The 19,969-nt window shown below is 55.0% G+C and overlaps 2 protein-coding genes across 5 annotated transcripts in view; both read right to left on the reverse strand.

Moving 5' to 3' along the window:
• NFAT5 (nuclear factor of activated T cells 5) overlaps positions 1–1,338 on the reverse strand; it is a 55,622-nt gene extending 54,284 nt beyond the window's left edge. For all 4 annotated transcript variants that reach the window (XM_072043949.1, XM_072043948.1, XM_072043951.1 and 1 more), the window contains exon 1: positions 954–1,338. In XM_072043949.1, the coding sequence (XP_071900050.1) occupies positions 954–1,026 (73 nt within the window). In that variant the 5' untranslated portion in view covers positions 1,027–1,338. The remainder of the gene's footprint in view (positions 1–953) is intronic.
• A 7,513-nt stretch (positions 1,339–8,851) lies between these two features.
• Positions 8,852–18,719, reverse strand: CYB5B (cytochrome b5 type B). Its single transcript, XM_027466392.3, has 5 exons — positions 18,505–18,719; positions 13,189–13,317; positions 12,645–12,671; positions 10,836–10,867; positions 8,852–9,856 (listed from the first exon to the last, which is right to left on the reverse strand). The coding sequence occupies exons 1-5, from the start codon at positions 18,664–18,666 to the stop codon at positions 9,766–9,768; spliced, it is 441 nt and encodes a 146-aa protein (XP_027322193.2). The 5' UTR covers positions 18,667–18,719; the 3' UTR covers positions 8,852–9,765.
• Positions 18,720–19,969: the final 1,250 nt, after the last annotated feature.

Here is a 19,969-nt window from a genome sequence, read left to right on the forward strand (position 1 = left end):
ACAAGTTCTGCTCAATTAAGCGTGAGTCCTCGAAGAAGTTCCGTGCCTTACACGGAAGGCTTTCATTTCAGACGTTTTCCTCCTTATTTAATAACTTACGTTTTTTATTGATTGAATTGGGAATTTGAAAGACCAATTTGATGGGTTTTTAACACCTGTATTTTTGGTTTATTTTACTAGATCCGCCCTGGCTCAAAACGCTTCTCCCTTCCATTGTCCTCACCAGAACCGAAGCCAACTGGAGCACATCACACAGGAGGAGGCCGCAGCCCCCGGCCGCCCCACGCCCCCAGTTACCCCAGGAGCCCCCCTGCAGCCCCAGGCCCCCAGTGACCCCCCCAGCCCCCCCCCCACCCCCTGACAGCTGCAGGCCCCGCAGCGAGGCGCTGGCCGCGGGCAGCCCGCGAGCTCCGGACTTGCACTTTCATTCGTGGCCGCGCTTTTCTTTCTTTTCAGCTTTGGCACTAATGACACATGACTCACAGTTAATAAGCGCCTTGCTTCATAAAAAAAAAAAAACTATATAAAAAAAAAAAACTTTAATCTTTGCTCCGGCGTTACCCACGGCCCCCTCCCCCCATCCCCCCCCCCCCCCCTGCTCCGCACCCTCCGGGCGCTGCTCCCCAGCCCCGGGGACCCCCCAAGGCCCCGCCAGGCCGAGCCCCGAGGCTGGGGGGGGGCGGGTGGGGGGGGCCGGGCCGCGGCCTCCCGGGGTGAACGGGGCCGCATCCGCGTTCCCGGCCGCGGCCCGGTCGGGAGGCGGCAGCCGCGAGCCCCCCGCCGCCGCCGGAACCCGTCGGGACACATTCCTGCGGGAAACGGCCTGGAATGCGCCCGGGGGAGCCCGGCCCGAGCCCGGGGGGGGGGGTTGTGAGGAGAGGGGGGGGGGGGATTGAGGGGAGGTGGGGGGGGGGGGGGTCGGCCCCGCGGCCCGGTCCCGGGGCCCCGCTCACCCTTGGAGTACAGCGACTTGGGGGACTCGAGGTCGAGGTCGGCGCTGAGCAGAGAGATGAAGTCCGAGGGCATCGCAGCTCCGCGGCCCGGCGGGGCGAGGGGCGGCGGCAGCGGGGCCGGGCCGGGCCTGAGGGGAAGGGGGGGGGGGGGGAGAGCGGCGGGCGGGCGAGGGGAGGGGGGCGGCGGCGGGACGGGGCCGGGGCCGGGGCCGCGCGTCAGCTCGGGTCGGGTGCGCTCGGGTCGGGTCCGCTCGGCTGGGCTGGGGCCGGGCTGGGCCGGGGGCTCCGCTCGCCGTGGGGACCGGGCGCCGCCACCCGCCGCTGACAGGAGCCGGCCGCTGCCAACGGAACGCGCCCGCCCGCCCCCTCCGCTGCCGCTCTGCGCATGCGCGGCCCGCGGGGAGGGGGCGCGCGCCAGGAACCCCGGCGCCGCCGGCTCGCGCATGCGCGCCGGGAGGGGGGGGGGAGGCGCGGCGGAGGAACGGCCCCCCCCGGTTGGGTCCCGCGCGCATGCGCCGAGCGCTTCGCGGCGCTGTTCTCGCTCTCTGGCCGGCGGCGGCGCAGTGCGCGTGCGCGGGGCCGCGTGGGGAGGGGCGGGGCGTGGAGGGAGAGAGAGGAGGGGGGGGGCCGCGCGCGGGCGGGGGGCGCGGAAACATCTAGAAAGGGGGGGGAGGAGTGAGGGGCCCCGCGCGGGGCCGGGAGGGGAGAGGAGGGGAGGGGAGGCTGCGGAGGGCTCACGGCGGCCTCGTCCCGGGAAACGTCGACATCGTCCTCAGAAATTGTGCGCCTTGTCACCAAAAACGTCTGCGTTGTCCCCAAAATAATCTGTATTGTCCCCCAGTCTGCATTGTTCCCAGAAAACGTCTGCCTTGTCCCTAAAAAGAGTCTGCTTTGTCCCCCAAAAAATGTCCATCTTGTCCCCAAAACATTTCCATCTTGTCCCCAAAAAACATCTACATTGTCCCTAAAAAATCTACGTTGTCCCAAAAAAAGTCCACCTTGTCCCCCAAAAACATCCATCTTGTCCCCAAAAAACATCAACATTGTTTCCAAAACTGCATTGTCCCCAGAGAAGTCTGCCTTGTCCCCAAAAAACATCCATCTCGTCCCCAAGAAATGTCTACATTGTCCCCCAAAAAATCTGCATTGTCCTCAAAAAATGTCCACCTTGTCTCTAAAAATAGTCCACTTTGTCCCCCAAAACATGCATCTTGTCCCCAAAAACGTCTGCCTCATCACCAAAAAACGATACAAATTCAGATACAAAGGGGCCGTGGGCCCAGCTGTGGTGCTTGGGCCCAGAGGGGTTGTGGTGGGGGCAGCCCCCCAGACCCCGGCCCAGCCGCCCCGGGCAGCGCTGCCAGCCCCGAGCCTCGGCCCCAGAAGCTGCCAGGAGCCGGGGGCCGGGGCCGGACACACACAGCACCACACAAATTTGTGGCTGTGGATTGACAGGGATTAGCTGATGAATTCACCGAGCGCCTGGCCATTCCTTTTACCATGGGAGGTTTAGAGGGAGGGAGGAAAGCTGCAGAGTGGTCATGTTTGGGAGAGGAGAAGGGAGAGGCCGAGATCGTCCCCTCTTGGGCCTGGGGCAGCACGAACGTGGCTGCCAGAGAGGAGCGAGAGAGCTGCCCTGGGGATGGCACTGAGACATGAAAACCAAATGCAGCATCCCAGGAAAGATGCCAGGCTGCCATCTAACCGCCTCCTGTGGAGGCAGGGAGGGGAAGGGAAGGTTTTTTGGGGAGGTGCTGCAGGGAGGTGGTCGCAGGTCCTGCTGCTGGAGGGGGAAGCAGCGAAGGACAGAGCACTGAAGGGCAGCAGAGCAAGACAGAGCAACCGGGCATGGTGAGGCACAGCGAGAGGCTTCCTGGGCGCTGCTGCCAACCCCAAGCGGAGCCGGGACCTTTGCCCCCAGCCTCCAGCCGTGCCCTAGGCCTGGCTGAGCTTTAAGCACGAGGGCAGCTGCAGCGCGTAACCAAACCTTCCTGCTGCCTGTGCCCCCAGCCCGGGCTGCGCTGCTGGGCTGTGTGGGCAGCCGGGGAAACCCAGCGCGTGTTCCTGTCCAGAAAATTCGGGGATGGCACAGGAGGAATTCAGACCAGTTACTCGTGAGGGTTGGAGGTCACCAGAGACCTTCTTGTACATTTTCCTGTGCTTTTATGATTTTTGAACATTTTGTGCCTCTGGCTGTAGTTGAACATCCAGCCTCAGGTTCGCTATGGGTGCCTGGTGCTTCGTGGGACCTTCCCAAAGTCGGCTTGGCTGATGGACAAAGATCTTTCACGTCCCAAAAGGGCGAGCTGCAAATGGTGACTGTAGTGGAAACTGTGAGCAGGGTCATAACTGTGCAAACTACACAAACAAGGGAAGTTCAAACAACAAGGGAAAGGAAACCTGGCCCTGTTTGGGGCCGGAGGGCCCGCAGCTGGGAGAACACGCTGATCCATTTTTTCCCAGTCAGTGCAGCAGAGATTGACAGAAGGATGGGCTCAGTTTGGGGATGCTGCCCTCAGCACGTGGAGATGCTCAGCCCTGTCCTTCCCTGATCCACACCCGCTCGGAGCGAGCCCTGCCAGCAGCCCATGGCACTGGGACGGGCAGCTCCATCCTGGTGCCAGCATCACAGCCATGCCCGTGAGCAGCACACGGTGCTGCCCACTCCTCCTGCACCCCAGGTCTCGCCATTAAAGTGTATGGAATCAGCTACGTTGATTCCACACAAAAACCCCGTCCAACTAACTCCAGGCACCGAAGCGGGAGACTTCCCGCGAAAAGTTATGTGCTCTGGGGAATTAAAGTATTTTCTCGTTCCGTGATTGAGCCCTTCCCCGGTGCGAGGTCAGATATTGGCAGGTGGGAGTGGGCGGCAGGCTGAGCCACACGCGTGTGCACGCTGCAGGTGTGTGCGGTGCCGCTGGCCCCGCTGCAAGCCCTGAAGCCACGTAGGTGTTGTATTTTCTAGCTGCGCTAGAAGGCTGTCAGAAAATAATTAGGCTCTGTCAACAGCTCCCCTATTCCCAGATTACTGCTTCCTGACTCATTAGCGCTGCTGAGCTTGGCAGGAAACTTGTTTTATAGTAATTTCTGCTAGCAGCGTCCCTGGAGATGGGGCAGTGCTGCGCCCGTGACACCGGCGTCCACTTCAGCTTCGTGATGGAGGCGCGGGGCCGCGGGAGGCCGTCGGGATGCCCGGCCTCTCGTTGTGCCATGAGTGCTGGTGCTGCCCTGAGCAGCGGTTTGCAGCTTCCCACCCCAGTGCTGGCCACGGCTCCTGGGCTGCAGGCTGGGCGCTAGCCTGGTGAGCACGATTCACCGATTTCCTGACTGCTTGGTGTGCATTTAGGGTTAGTGCGCACCAGTGGCGCTTTGGCCATTAGAAGAGTGCTCAGATACATCGGGCTTTTTCCCCACGCTTAGTGCAATATTTCCCCAGGGAAATATTCTTCTCAGAGGCCGCGGTCGGTCATTTCATGTCCTGCACCACTCAAAGCAGGGAATGCTGGCACCCCGGGGCCCCGAGTGCTGCAGGAGGATACCACAACGGGAAGGGCAGCACTCGTGAGCAGAAGCAGCCCGGCACGGCGGCTGTGCAGGGCAGGCAGGGCAGCATTCAAAAATAATGTTGTGATCCCAAAGAGCAGGGTAGTGGAAGTGACGTGCAGCTGAGCAGCAAAAGGTCACAAAGCGAAGAACCGGAGAGGTTTCTGCTATAAATTATTGCCCTGGTAGCTGGGAGCAGCGACAGAGGAAACTGCTCCAGGCAGTCACGAGGAGGCTTGGCCGGTGGTGCAGCATCTTTGTTAAAGGCCTGTGTGGGATGCGACAGGCAACGTAACTCATGTGGCTGGAGAAATTGGTACTTTGGGGTAGGAGGCTGGGGGCCAGCTTTGTCAGGAGCGTTTTATACATTGTCATGGCCATTCATGACTAATTCCTTCAGTGCTTGTTGTGTCACTTGAGCTGTCTCAGCAAAACAAGCTCATTTTGTTGCAGTCAAAAGCTTTAATAATTGACTCTGGCTATTAGGGATGCTTCTCAATTTTCAGCAGCTCCTGGCTCGGGGAGCACACGGTGCAGGACGGCAGCACTGGGGCCAACGCAGTCCCCGGGATGGCTCAGCTGCTCTGAGGACTCATCTGTGCGCAGGACACCCCATGGATTCCCCCAGTGCCGGTGCTGTTAACCCTGCACACTTGGCAGCAGGTCTAAGCATCATTCCGAAACCTCTGTATTTCTGTGGATTTTGGATCCAATTCCTCTCGATCAAAGATGAAGTTTACAGCAGAGTGCTTGCCAAGAAAATAATTCACAACTTTCCTCTGCGTTGTGAATCCATTTTTCCTTTACCAAGCGTGCTCTGAGGATGTCCTGTCCTGTGACCACAGGCTCTGCTTCCTGGACCGCTGAATGTTTTAGTACCAGGACCTCACGAGGGATGCACAGTTGGCTTCATGAATTATCCAGCGCTGGTTACAAAGTGCCCCCTGCTTCCCCCAGCCACAACCCCCCACTTCCAGCCCAATTAATGTCTTTTTTTTTCCCCAGGCATTTCATCCACACCCATATGTTGGTGCCTTGCTTTGCCCACATGCTGTCCATAAAGTTTCAGAGCCACACGGCAGCTTCATCTCGCAGCTGACTGGTGCTACCACTTCCACGGGTCCCTGATTTATGTCAGCTAAATCCCAGGACCCAAGCAGGCAGTTCCCCCTGGCTTTCCCACCCAGTTACCCCATCAGCAGCTGCTGGTTCGTGCCCCTGCCAAAGTTCTCCTTGCTCCCGGGACGCCCCAGCTGGCTGCTGCCTCCTTGAAGCTGCTGCAGCTCCCGTGAAAGCTACAATTAGGCAAATTTGTTAGAGCTCGATTCTGCTGACAGCTGTGGGAGGGGAAGGTATACTCCTTCAGAAGGATGCGTGTCGATGAAAGCTGTATTTCACAGCCGCTGTTTCATCTTTCCACTGAAAACCACCCTCCCATGCAGGTGGTGACGATGGTCTGGGCTGCCAGAGCCAAGGGTCTGGTGGCACCGGGAGACTTCTGCTGCCCAGGCTGTGGCCCAGAGCACGGGAGGCTGCTCTCCTGCACAGGAACAGACTTCAGGTTCTTATCTGGCACAATTTGCTTCCATAGCTTCTTTGCTGCTCGCTTATCACACTTCCTGAGCAGGTGACTGGAACTTATCAGGATTACAGATGGGGCTCTCCCTGCGCCCCTGCTGCGATTATAAAAAGTGCCATTATTATCGTGACAGCATTAAACATTGTGCCGAATCAGCAGCTGCTGACCGGAGAGCAGGCGCTCACAAAACTGGGAAAGCCAGAGAGCGCTCAGCCACGTCAACGCGCCGCGGCTCCCTGAGGTCTTCGGGATAAATGAGCAAGTTCAGAGCAGAAGGAGAACGATTGCACGGTATTTGTCAGCTGTGAGGTTGAAAACAATCCGTGTTTAGATCACTACGGAATGGATTCTGCAGAAAATCCATTTTACCCCCCAAAATCTGGGCTGCACGGCTCGCCGCTCCCTGACTTGCCTTGCGCCGTGCCCGTGCTCTGGGCGAGCCCTTTGGCAGCGGCTGCTCAGCTGCTGCCATCCGAGGGATCCTTCCTCCGGCAGGAAGACAAATCCCACCTCTGCAATAGCTCAACGTTTTCTCAGCTTTAACTCGTTATTAGTTATAAGCAGAAAAATTGGCACAACCAAATGCTCCTTTCCCTGGTCTGGGTAGGGCTGCAGCTCCCTCCCTTCAACGCGGTGCTGCTGCCACTGGGGTCCCCGTCCCCACAGCCTGCAGCGGCTGCAGAGTGCCAGAGAACTCTGTGCATTATTCTCCCCAAGTCCTGCCCTTCATCAGCTAATTCCAGCAAAACCAGGCTGTATTTGGAGCTCTCAGCTCTCCCCTGCGTGCCCTCGAGCCGGTGAGCAGCGACGCTCCGTACTGTGCAGGAATTGGGGTTTGGGAAGGGGCAGAACCCCCAGTGCTGAGCTCCGCAGGTGTTCCTGCAGTGGCTGACCACAAACGCTGCCTCCATACTCGTGTCTGCACTTCTCCACCTCTCAACCTCTCCTCCGAGACACCTGAAGGAGCCCTCACCACCCGACCAGCTCCCATCCCAGGAACTTTCCTGGCAGGGCCGGAGCCGAGGCAGCGCCAGCTGTGCAGGAGCTCCGTGCCAGGACAAAGCCTTGGAAGCCTCCTTCTTTAATCCTCAGATGAAAGGGGTAAACAACTTTGGTAATGCCTCCTTTGTGCCCGGAGTGCTTTCACACCCACTGGACCCATCGCTTGGAGGAAAGCAGGGAGGATGGGGCAGCCCCCGGACAGCGTGTGGGGCCAGCGGGTCCCATGTTCCTGCATCCTTCAGCCCGGCCCCACTCCGTCCCCAGAGCCCCGGAGGGAGCTGCAGAGCAGTAATGCTGACACCAGGCCGCTGCTCCGAGCCTGGACATTTCACAGAAGGCCTCAACGCAGCTCCTGCAAACAGTTAAATGATGTCCATGGAGAATCCAAACTCGTGAGCACCATTCCAGGGGCCCCTTTCCTCAGGCCAGCCTTGGGTTCCTAAAAGCAACCCATCCGACTGCTGCAGAGGGCTCTGGGCTCCCCTGAACTCACCCCTCCAGAACAAAGAAACATTTGAAAAGCAGCCCTTCCTGACCAAAAGCCCCACGCCAAAGTTGCTATTCCACATGCAAGCACTTCCACGCTATGATTTTGTAACCTTTTCTTCGATAAGCTACAGCGAGCTCAACTCCCTCACCATAATGCTTTCCAGACTTTTAATCATTTACGTGGCTTTTCTAGGGATTTGTAAAAGCCAAAGGCATTTGGTGTACGGCACAGCCACAGCGTTAATTCACTGCAACAGCAACACCAAACGCACACGAGAGCTCCCGCAGGAGCACGCTCCACCTTCACCCCGTGGCACCACGCTCTGCCACCCCCCCGATGCGATGCTGCGTGCACACTCCCCAGGACACAGCGCGGATCCCACACGTCCCAGGACGCAGCCCTGCAGCAAACGTGACGACAGCCCCGACAGCTTGGTGCCAGCAGCTCACCCTCAGCACAGCCTGCTCCATGTGGTGACTGTCCCTTTTCACTGTTAAATCCGATCTCTCCCTTCTCACTTTGTCCTCGTGTCTGTTTGTTTGTGTTAATTCTATGAAGTCAAGCAACAGACCTTGTGGGATCAATTCCAAAGCCTTCCAAAAACCCAAGCAGCTCAGCTGATCTAGGATATAAAAATCTCACGTTAGGCTGTTGAGATCTATTTTCCATAGACTGATTGACTGATCCACTGCTTGCTTTAAGACCTGTACGACTATGTGGCCTGTCACCTCTACCCTTTAAAAATATACCTAAATGGAATTTATCAGACCTTTCCCACTGTTTTTTCCTCGGCTCAAATTTATACTCTTGCTCTGCTTTCGTTAGGATAGAATAAACAGACATCAGGCCATTTTTAAAAGGTGGAGTGTAACTCCAAGTGAGAAACTCTTCTGAGCAGCCTTCCAAGGAGCACGGCGATTTCATGAAAGAGAGAAGCAAGAAAACCACAACCGACAGGAGGTTTTCACAGCCGGGACCGCAGCACGTTGCTTCCCTTTTGCTGCAGTTCAGAAAGCCGATATGCTTTGGACTAGGAACCGGCGTCAGACCACTGCAGGGTATCGGACACCACAGGATGAGTTTCCTTTTGTTAGCAGATCCTGAAACCACAGAGCAGCGTGCTGGAAGAGCTGCAGACATCCGTGCCTCACAACACACGAGGTGTACCTGACCTCTCCTGTGTGCTGCTGGAGGCTGGCTGCAGGACACACAAAAAGAGAAGAAAGGAGAAACGTCCTCCCCTATTCCAAGACAAAAACAGCACTATGCACAAATCCCAAGTGGATTTCTTTTCGCTTTTTATTTAGGAAGAAGAGGCAGGATTTATTTCTTTTGTGTTTTTTTTCCCCCATCTGGTGCAAATTCACAGGCAGTAAGAACGAGTTTTGTATCCAACACATGTGTTGGATCAAGACCCCAGGGAGAAAAAAAATCTCCCTTTCAAGAAGCCACATGTCAGTTCCCATTTCTGGCGTTGCCACACGCAGCACAAAAGCACCCAGACAAACCAGAATCCAAGGCAAAAATTGTTTCACAGAATATACATGTTAAAGGGACAAGTACAAATATTACAAAATGAACAGAATCACTTTTAAAATACTTATATTTGTTTAACCGTTAAAAACAGACAGAAAGAGGTAGCAAAGCTAACAATTTCCTGCTGTTCCGATTAGTGTAGCCTGCATGCACTTGGAAAGTTACTGTGGAACCGAATCTCTCAAAATCTTTTCTGGAAAGGACTGTAGACAACTCGCAGTTTATTTCTGACAATGCTACGTGAAGTACTGAGGCAAATCCACAGGCTCACTAGCAGCTGTTTCACGTTGTCTGGCTGAACAAAAAGGCATCGAAAGAAAAAGGTTATCTGCGTTTTACTTCAGAGAGCGAGAGAGAGAGAGCGCGAGAGAGAGCACAAGCACGCACACGCCGGGGAGACCACACACACGTAACAGAATAACAGGATGCTGCGCCTGCCCTGCCCCAGCCAGAGGAAGTCATGGAAGGGCCGCGGGTCCCAGAGTTCGGGCAGACGGTTTGGTATCAGCTTGGTCCCATGGAGATCAACACCACTTGACAAACCCAAAGCTAGAAGCGAGGCATGAAAGGCGGAGGGAACTGGAATCCCGCGTGCTGCATGCATGCACTCTCTCTCACACATGCTCTTTCAGGCTTTCTGAGGTCCCAGCAAGGTGAGCTCACGACGATCTCCCTTCCAACATGTAATAGCGATACATCAAACCTATGACCAGTGCTCCGAAGATGGGGATTAGCCATGTTGACCAGAAGCTACGGGGAGGGGAAAACAACAACAAAAAAAAGACACCACCCACGGACAACATAAAAGAGAAGAAAGTATCAAGTTAATAAATCATTCGAGATGTTCGACACTCGCTACACGTCTGTTTTCCCCCAGGGAGCTCTTGAGACCCATCTCCCACCAGCTCGCAGAGCACAGTCCTGTGCTCAGTGCTCTCCTGTTCCCTGCGAGAGGCCCCTGTGACTGCAAGGATGGCTTGGTTGCTTATAAAATAGCAGCTGGGTTGCTGAACTTTCCAGCCTGGCACATACAGAAACCAATTGGGGTTTTCTGTTGTTGTTTTTTCTTTTCTTAAATAAGCCAGACTGTAATTTGTGCTATACAAACAGCTGCGTTGACTCAAGCATGGAAATTGCTACAGCTATCCCACAATAAATCATCCTCGCGCATAAACCTGAGGCCACAGGCTCACCTTCAGCAGCCTCCTCAGCAACAAATAAATTAAAAGCTAAAAACTTCTGCATCGGCTGTGAAAGACCAGGACCCTCTTCTGGTTGTGAGCACTGCTGCATTTTCAACTAAGCTGTGCTGGTCGCGGTAAGACCTTCCGAAAACCCACACATGGCTGCATTGCATCATGCCTGGCCTGCAGCGACCACCCAAATAACCACTGCAGTGAAAAAGGAGCGCAGCCAGCGTTGTGTAATACAAACACGTGGGCCAGAGGATTCGAGCTGCACTGCACCAGGACGCCTGCTCTGCCCAGCGAGGAGCTGGGGACCTCTCACTGCCTCCACCAAGGGAGGTGCACGCCCTGGCAGCTGACTCGGTGCCATGCAGTTGGGCAGCTTCTTTTGGAGCACCTGCTTGCCGGCAGCACAGCGCAGGAACAGCCTGCGGGGTTTTTTCCTGCCCGTTAGTGTTGCTCTGCAGTTCTGTGAATGGAGACTCCCAGCCCCTCAACCTCTCGCTCTATTTATTTATTGTTACGATTACTTTGTACGATACCTTGCTTGGCCGGAGGATGTCACATTTTGATCCTGAAAGAAGAAAGAGAGAGTTAGCAGGGCAAAAAAGAACCATGACACATGTGGTGCTAATAAAGGAGACTGCAAGACCGGACATGTGCTTACAAACAGAGGAAAAACAACACTCCCCCTCCTTTCCCAAACATCCTCTCCATCACGGGCATGGCTGTTTCTGGGGGCGTTTGCCTTCCTCCAAACCTCCACATTATTTCATCAGCCCAATCCCTCCCACCTTCAGCTTCACACTGGCACTTTAACCTCTCACAAAATATGGTCTTGCTCATCGCCTTGCAAACTGGTCCGTCCATTTCATATGATACGGACGACGACTGATGATCTGAGACAGATAATTGTTTCCCCATGATCGCTTCCCCAAAGCCTTCCGTCCACATCCCCATTTGCTGTCCTCCTGCCTGGCCACCGAAGCATAAAACCATGAAGGTTGATGGTTTTCAATTCTTCCTTTGCCTACGACCTGCTTCCAAACTTTCGTATTTAATTTTTCATAGAACTCTGAGAATTTAAGTACGTTTCCCAACCAACTGAAATTTTTATTTAGATTTTTATCAACTCTGCATCCTCTTCCTCAATCACTGTTGCTGCTCTGCAGTATCTACCAGCCAAAAAAGTCACCTTTCCTGCCCCTCCTAAACAGTATGACCTCCACTCCTTGGGCGTCTTAGCACTTTCTTTTCTGCCACAGTACCTTCAGTGGCTGTTAAACATTGACACTTATCCATAGGGAGTTACCTCTAGGCTGAATTCTAAGAGTATAACGTCACTACTTTAAAAAAAAAAAACATAAAAAAAAATAAATAGGGGGATCCGCATTACTGATGTCTATCCCTTGCTGCTGACTTTATATTTCAGACTAGCTTAAAAACAGATGTTGCACACTAGAAAAACCTCAGCTGTACATAAACCACTGAACTTTATACACTGAACAATACATTTGAAGGTGAATATAGGCAGAATCACGCAGCCCCACTTTATAACTAAGATTTGCCTTTATCTATCCCAAGTGGCTCTTTCTATGGCTGGCTATAACAAGCAAACACTCCCAAGGGCTTCAGTTACTGCTCTCTGTTGACAGCTTCCTTATTGATTCCCGGTGCTCTGCGAGTGGCCCTGCTTCGAGCGACAGCTAAATGAAAGCGCTGTTGAAGGCAGAGCTGTGCCTGGTCCAAGCCTTCGAGCCAGGCAAGAAGAGAAGCCAGTTGCAAGGCACATGTTTACCTCTCAAACTGCATTCTATTTATTACCATTTCCCTCTCCCCATCTGTTTCAAAGGCATTTCTGCAACCCTGGGTCCCGTTCTAATCCAGGAGTACCTGACTTGTAACCAACACCGCTGATTTCTAGGGCAGTTAACAGAGAATTCTTGTTCTGCAGCCAGCCCCGCGGTGGCTGTCTGCTGGCTCAGATGGAACACCACGAACAGTTCAGTGACCAGGACACAGCAAGTACTGCAAAAAACGCTCTGTGGCTTGCGGTGTAGAAATAGCATCGCTGATGTCGGGGAAGAGAGGGCACAAAAAAACACTTCAAATTTCACCGAGGTGCCTGCCAAGCTTCTGAACAACAACAAGAAAAAATAAAAATAAAAAAGGAATAATTTGCCTAGGAGATCTATTCCTTATGGACTCTGTAAACATAAAGCCACAAGCTCCATAAGGAAAAAAAGAAAGCAAAATAAAAGGTGTTTGAAGACTTCTTTGTTCGTTTTGTGAACATAAAATAGTTTCCTCAGCATTAAATGAAACGGGATAGTAAAACACTAACAGCTTACCTTAGAACCTTCCTTTTTACGATCATGCTGTCAAGGGGAAAAAAAAGAAGAAAGAAAAAGATAAGCGAAACCCAAAGTCATTATGCGGGAATTGTTCTGTACACAGTCCTCACCACACGGCCAATTGCCTGGACTCGTTTTCAAAGCAGGCAGACCTACAACACCGAAAGGCAGCAGCAGGCAGGAACCCGCTGTGTGCCGTGCCCCTGTGATCTCTCCCCCTCCTCAGTTCTAAATCTTAAGGCAAGGGGAAGTTGTGGTCTCACCAGCTAAGGAAGGCATGGGTTAGATGAGCTTCCTTAAGTGCCATGGATTTAACCGTAGGGAGAAATCTGTTCTAAATGGTGGAAAGAGAAGACCGAGCTGGTTTTGTTTCCTCAGCGAGGCCTTCTTTCCTCATTAGAAATCCTGGCCGAAACAGAGACTGGGTAAAAACGGATCTTGCACGTCTTGGTGTGCGTTTACTGGGTTGCATAAAGGAGAATCACGATTTGTCCACCCCATCCCGTGTCTGAGAGGGCTGTCCCACCCCGCGGGGCCTTACCGGGTGGACCTCCCCGATGTAGTACTGCTTCAGCATCTCCCGGGCGTCCGTGGAATGCCCGACGTCTTCAAAGCTCTCCGTGGCATCTTTACCAGCTTGCTCGAGCAGGACCTCTTCTCCACCCGGGTGCTGCAAGAGAAGACTTCAGGTGAGTGAGCAGATGGGTTCCAAAGAGCCTGAGCAGCCCTTCGAGCCCTTTGCAGGCGTTATGGATGTCTCAGGATGATCAGTCAGAGCTACCAGAGATCCAACCACCCAACCTCCCTCCTTCAGGGCACAGCAAATGGTGTGTGCTGCACAGCCTGGGAAACACCTTGCATAAAATAGAAATCCTTCCAACGAGGTGAACCCCCAACTTATAAATGGAAGCCCAGCTTTGACCCCCACAGCCAGGCCATCTTTTCTTGATTCTGCAACTGATTTGGGCAAGAAGATAACACAGGAGAAGGTGTATCCTCATGTGGCTTTTCATGGGCTTCACTGCACGAATCAGACTTGCAGAGGAGCCTCTCCAGTGCGACAACCCCACTGCCAGCAAAGCACGAGAGAACGCTGCCTTCACGGAGACCAGCAGAAGAAATGATGTTCTGCTTCTTCAGATACTACAAAACCCAGCAGTATTTGGCAGACAGCCTCTCTCTGCACACAACTGTACTACGAGGAGTGGAGAAGCACAAAGGAGAAGCACATCACGTTTCCTAGTGGCCTAAGAAACCACAACCATAATGTGTGCTGGATAGAGCCCAGTGCTGGTGGAGCTACAACTACCCAACAACCACAGGAGAAAGCACAGAAGAACCAACAGAACACGTTGCTGCTCGACATCACGGTCTGCTTTCAGGAATCCAGAAGTGTTAACAACAGAAGTCGCTCCCCAGTGACACGGCCAGGGGCAGCCCGAGCAGCCTTGCAGTTCCCAAGCATACCTGGAGCAATTCTCTGCTCCTTCCCGGGCCGGGCTCTCCCCTAGCATGTCAATACCAGGATTCCCGGAACAGCCTGGCAATAGGAGGCACCGAGCACGAGGCCAGCAAAGTGCAATCTCTTTACGGTGTGTATGGGAACAAACAGTTCAGTTTGAACTCGCAGCTAATCCAGTTAAACCAATAAAGCCATCAGGCTGCGGAGCACACACCGGGACCAGCCCAGGTCTGCAGGGCAGCAGGCAGCAGGCACGAGACACGCTGCTCGAGCAGAGGGGACGTGCTCACTGCTGCACGAGATTCCTCTGACAGCTACAAGCCTGGGACTGGAGAAGAGATGTCAGGCTACATCTCAGATCAAAGGACTGAAGCACCTGTTTTTCTCTGTAATAGATAATTTTCTCCTTCCCACAGACACAGACCAGTTGTCATCGCCCCTCTTCCTCCAGCTCGTTTGTTTTTGCTGCCAGAAGTTGAAATATTCTCACTTGGCTCTCACCCTCATACCAAACCTCCTCGTGCAGACACCAAAGCAGCCCGGCTGCGTCCTGCAGGGAGGTGCTGCCAGCTCTGCAACCCCACATCACAGCTCTTCATTCCGAGTAACCCCCTGCACTGTCCAGGCATGCAACATCATCGAGGCAGCGCTTTCTCAGCAGCCACGAAGGGCAAAGTCTCAGCCCAGCAGGCAGCAGGGTAGCACTCCAGTTGTGAGGTCGCCTTCGCAGTGACCCCAAACCAGGCTCCGCTCTGCTGCCCCACACCACACTGCCTCTTCTCCTGCTAGGGCTGCTTTGATCTCCGAGGGAGTCAGGCAGGGACTGCCCCAGCAGAAATCCAACCCAGCAGAAGAGGAGAGGAGGCGATGTCCTGCTGGCAGCCACCAACGAGCTCCCTACAGCCGCGGGTGCCTGTCCCTGTTCCCGCAGGCAGCAGCACCCCCAGCTCACACTTTGGGACCTGGCTGCAGCAGTAGGGTGCTGTACTTGTTCTGCACAACGTGCACAGGCAGTAATTCAATTCTCAGCTACTTTATAAGCATGCTCACAAAGATCCACAGAAATTAGGGGAAGAAGGGCTGACCATTTACTTTAAGCTCTCTACAGGAAGTCCTTAGGGACGGCTCCTCAGAAATCTCATTTCACGTGGAAAAACGTCAGAACTGAGATTTTGAAGAGATAACCTTGACTTCCTACCCAGCCATCCTCAAAGGGCCAACAAAACCCTGCAGTAACAGGGCACATGGAGCAGCTCTTGGCTTTCAGGGGCAGCCAGTCCCTGCACGCCCAAGGGATGAGAAAAACAGCAAAGTGCGAGAGAGAAGAATGTGAAATTTTACTGCTCTTTATGTGTTTGTTCTGAAGCTTTGCTAAACCCACAAGTAAGAATTATTTACTCGTGTACGATCATCCTTAATTGTAATCTCCAAGCCAAAAGAAAAAATTAAAAAAAAAAATCAAAAAGCTTGTAGGACGTTGTGCTTCTGAAAGGACTCTTTAGTCTAGACAGCCACAACTGCAGCCAGACAGCTCCTACCTCGCCGTACCCGCGCACATGTATAAATAGTCTGCTTCCACAAGAAGTCATTCACCCTGCCACAAAGCTTCCAAAAGCCACAGCTCCTGCAGAAAAACATGAGAACTGCGAGAAGCGCAGCGAGCTCCGAAAACGAGATGTACTTCCAGAGGAAATAAGGGCTGAGGTGAAGCCTTCCTCCTCCTGCACAGGAACGGACACAAGCAAACAGGGACCAGAGAGGTGGGCCCAAGCGCCAGCATGCAGGGGTCCCCCTCGACATCAGCACCAGACAAGGACGAGCACCCAGACACACGGCGCTCATCCAGCACATGTCCTTCGAGGCTTGTTGGACATGGAATGGGCTTCCTTGAGAGCTCCTCTGCAGCGCTGCATCAGCGTGAGCAAAACCAGGTCTCTGCCATCCCTCCTCCTCCTGCCGCACGGAGCTCTGGCTGCAGACACACCCGAGCACGCAGGAGTTAAACACAGAAAGACAAAGGAAGATATTCGATATTGTTTTCCTACTGCTGGTGCAACACGAAGGTAAGAACTTAAAACCTTGCTGCCTCCTTGGTGTGAGCGACCATCCGACACCTCCCTGCCTGTCCCACTTCACTTTCGGCTCAGATGAAAAGTCTCACATCTAAGTTGTGGCGGGCTCACAACCCAGTGATGTTCTGAAGCAACACACATCCCGGCTCTTCTGTGCGTACAGAGGCAGAACAAATCCCTCTGTCACAGGAAAGCTGGTGAAAATAAGAGCGCTACAGCTGGTGCACAGGTGGAAAGCCACAGCTGGTAGCAGCGATGTGCTGAGGGCATGTGTGAGCAGCACCAGCCCTCGGAGACCTGCCAGGGAGGCTCGCCTGCCTTCCTCCTCTTCCCCGCTGATCACTCACAGCTCCCTGCCGAGCCAGCCCTTCTTGCTCCAGCAAGTCTGCACTTGCTCTCCTCGCCTACTGCCAACAGGAGCAATGATGTGGATGCCGGTGGTCCAGTTACCCAGATTTGGAAGAAAATGAGACAATTCCTATAAGGCTGTCTCAGATTTCAGGTAATCCCACCTCCCTGCAGGCACCTGCAGGCTTTCTGGAGCACGCCACCTCTCACAAACACTGGGAGATTTTGGCTGCCCTCTCTGCATTCTCACACACACTGGGAGATTTCGGCTGCTGTCTCTGCATTCTCCGTTTTGTTCATGCCCTCGTAATTCAGGAGACTTTTGCTATGTGCTGAACGTCTTAACTTGGTGCCTCTCACACAGGAAATGGCCAACGGTAAACTGAAAGTTTAAACCCCCCTGTATTTCAGGGAACACCCAGCTTTTGGGGCGGCTGGCTAACAGCTGGCCTGCTGCTCCCAGCCCGCAGGGACACGCAGCAACATTCGGCAGCCTTTCAGCAGCGAGGCTTCCTAGAGATAACGCGGTCACTCCGAGGCAACTCCAGTGGAATTCGGCAATCCTGTTCAAATAACCCATGGCCAAAGGCCAGGAAAGGCAACAACCAGACGCTGCTTCAGTGACTACACGGGACCAGGGGGAAATACTCCCCGCTGAGAGCTGCGGTGGCAACTCAGAGATCTCAGGCAGCACAGTTTATCAGCCAACTGTAACCTTTAAACACGGCAAACATTCCTGGTTCTGATCAGCCACACATTGCTCTGCTGTCACCGCGCTGATTGCAGGGGGGTAGCAGATATAAAGCACGTTTCTGCCGATAAATCAGGCCTTGATCTGTGCTCACAAACTTCACCACGTTGGCGAGGGGTGCACATAGCAGACTGCTGTGCTAGCCGTGCTGCCAGTTACCAGCGCAGCCTCGCTGCTTCTCTTCACTAACCTGGGAAAATCTTTATGCCAAAAAGCCAGAAATGGGATAAAGGGCACCCCAGCTGCCATCCTACACAGAGACTGCTGAAAGAAAGGCTGGGATGAGCACGTGGCAGCCATGCTTGGAAACACGGCGTCATTCGCACCACGGGCCTGGGGGCAAACACCTCAGAAATGGGATTTGTGAAGAAGAAAGGCTTTGAAGATTTTTCTGCCTCTTAAGTCTGAAAAATAAGCAGCAGCTGTAACGGAACACTGCGGCAAGGTGAGACAAGGCACGCACTTCTTGCAGCTCCTCCTAAGCCCAAGGTGCCTTGTTATTTAGAAACAGGCAGCGAGCTGCTTTTCCACGTTTGTCTTCCCCTGACTCTACCTAACCTTCTTGCATCCGTGACGTCCTTTGGCAAGGATGGGCTGCTCCTGTTGTGTGAACAAACACCATTTTTTTGTTTTGAAATGTGCTCCAGCCAGCCTCCTTGATGTCCCCTGCTTCTTGTGCTCGGCGGTGAGATACAGGCAGGCATGAAGGCTCTTGGACGCTTGTGGAAAAGCAAACGCTCTTCAAAATATTCAAAATATTGAAAGATTCAAGCAGAGCCGGCTGTCCCCACAGCTCCCAAGGATTTGGCAGGCGCTGGATGACCACTTTGGGCTACTGCTGGGGAACCCAAGCACCGGAGGGGGCGTGCATGTAAAGGGGGCAGGCAGCTGCCTGAGCAACCCTCCTGCACCAGGGGGAAGCTCCTGGTGTTGTGCACTGCCCCTTGGCCATGGATCCGAGCACCTCCACCGTGCCTGCAGCTGCATTTAGCTGCTTCCCAAGCTGGAGTCCTGCCCAGCAGGACCACCCCCATTCCCCCCCAGCTGCCAGCCCCCCAGCAGTGCCTGTGTCTGCCCCCCGCCGTGCTGGCAGCCCCGCAGGCCCCACCAGGCCCCACCAGGCCCCGCCAGGCCCCGCCAGGCCCCGGGGCGGCCTCCTCAGAGCCCCGCCAGGCCCCGGCCCCGCTCCCTGAGGCCTCCCCGCTCCCCGGCCCGGCCCCGCACCTCCTCCAGGAAGCGGGTGACGTCGTACACGCGGCCGTGGATGACGAGCCAGGCCTCGCGGCTGCAGTTGCGCCTCGCCACCTCCTGCAGGGTGAACACCGGCCCCGCCGGCCCCGCCGCCGCCTCGCCGCTGCCGCCCTCCGCCCGCTTCCCGGCCTCCATGCTGGCCGCCGGCAGCTTCGCGCAGCGCACCGGATCGGCCCGCCGAGGCCGCCGTAGCCGCGCGGTTGGCTGACTGACCAATAAGGAGCGAGAGGATGAGGCGGTGGGGTGACTCCGGGCACATGAATCGACCAATAGGAAGGGCGCGGGGAGAGGCGCGGGCCAATAGCGAGCGGCGAGAGGGAGAGGGCGGGAGGAGTGAGGGCGGGCGCGGCGGGCGGGTTGAGGGCAGAGTAAGGGCAGAGCTGCTCGCTGCAGCTGGCGCGCGTTTGTACTCCATAAAACCCCAAATAAACCCCAAATAAACGCCAAATAAACCCCAAATAAACGATTTGTGCGCCTTCCTCTGCACTTTCCCTGCTGGGGGGGTTTCTCCACGTATTGTGCAAGGCAATCCCGGTATCCTCCCCCCCAGCTCCCATTTTTGTTGTGCTAAGTGCCCCATTCCCCCTGCCCTGCAGCTGCCCCACGCAGCGCCCTGACCGCGGGCAGCTCAGCAGCACAAACAGCAGCGGTGGCAGCAAACACTGTGTGCATTCACCGAGGGGCAGCATCCAGGCGCTGCTCCTCACCACCAGCATCCACCAGGAGCCAGCTGCGACCCGGGAGAGGGGAGTGTGCGGTGACCGGGATGCCCCTTGTCCTTCCCCTGTTTTGTTTTCCGCTGTAACTTGGGCAGGACAGAGCCACGAGACCGCAGCAACGTGCGGGCCCTGTTCCATTCAATGTTTTCTTTCCTCAGTAATCACTTCATCGAAAGCCATAAATCAGCCCGCTATGACCGAAAAGCACAAACGTGACTGTAATTTGTGCCTTCCTGCCCGGTGTTTCTTTTGGCACGCAGAACACCAAACCTTTTCCTGAAGGGGAACTGATGGTGGACATTCCTCGCCCACCGCCTGCCCCCACAGCCCCCGTTTCCTTTCCATTCCTCACAGAGGATTCAGAGCCCAGCAAGGGGCCGCAGTTCTGTGCAGTTCTGTGCCGTTCCGTGCTCGCTCCAGGAAGCACCTCACGGGGCAGCGTGTGTTGTGGGCACAGCATCCCCAAACTTCTCAGAAACCACAGAAATTTCTCAGGAGAGCAGAGGCCGTGCAGGGAACCGGCCTCGTGCTCCTGCTGGGCCTGCTTGGGCTTCCCTTGGAGGCTCGGGACTGCCCGTCCTTCGTGCTGTGACAGAAATACGGCAACCCCACGACGGGTACGGCACCCGCACGGCTCCGCCATCCCGAGCCACAACGGAACAGGCCCAGGCCCCGGACCAGGCCCCGGAGCGGGGGGAGGCCGCCAGAGGGCGGCAGCG

This window comes from Anas platyrhynchos, chromosome 12 (genome assembly GCF_047663525.1).
Source record: "Anas platyrhynchos isolate ZD024472 breed Pekin duck chromosome 12, IASCAAS_PekinDuck_T2T, whole genome shotgun sequence".
Classification (NCBI taxonomy): domain Eukaryota; kingdom Metazoa; phylum Chordata; class Aves; order Anseriformes; family Anatidae; genus Anas; species Anas platyrhynchos.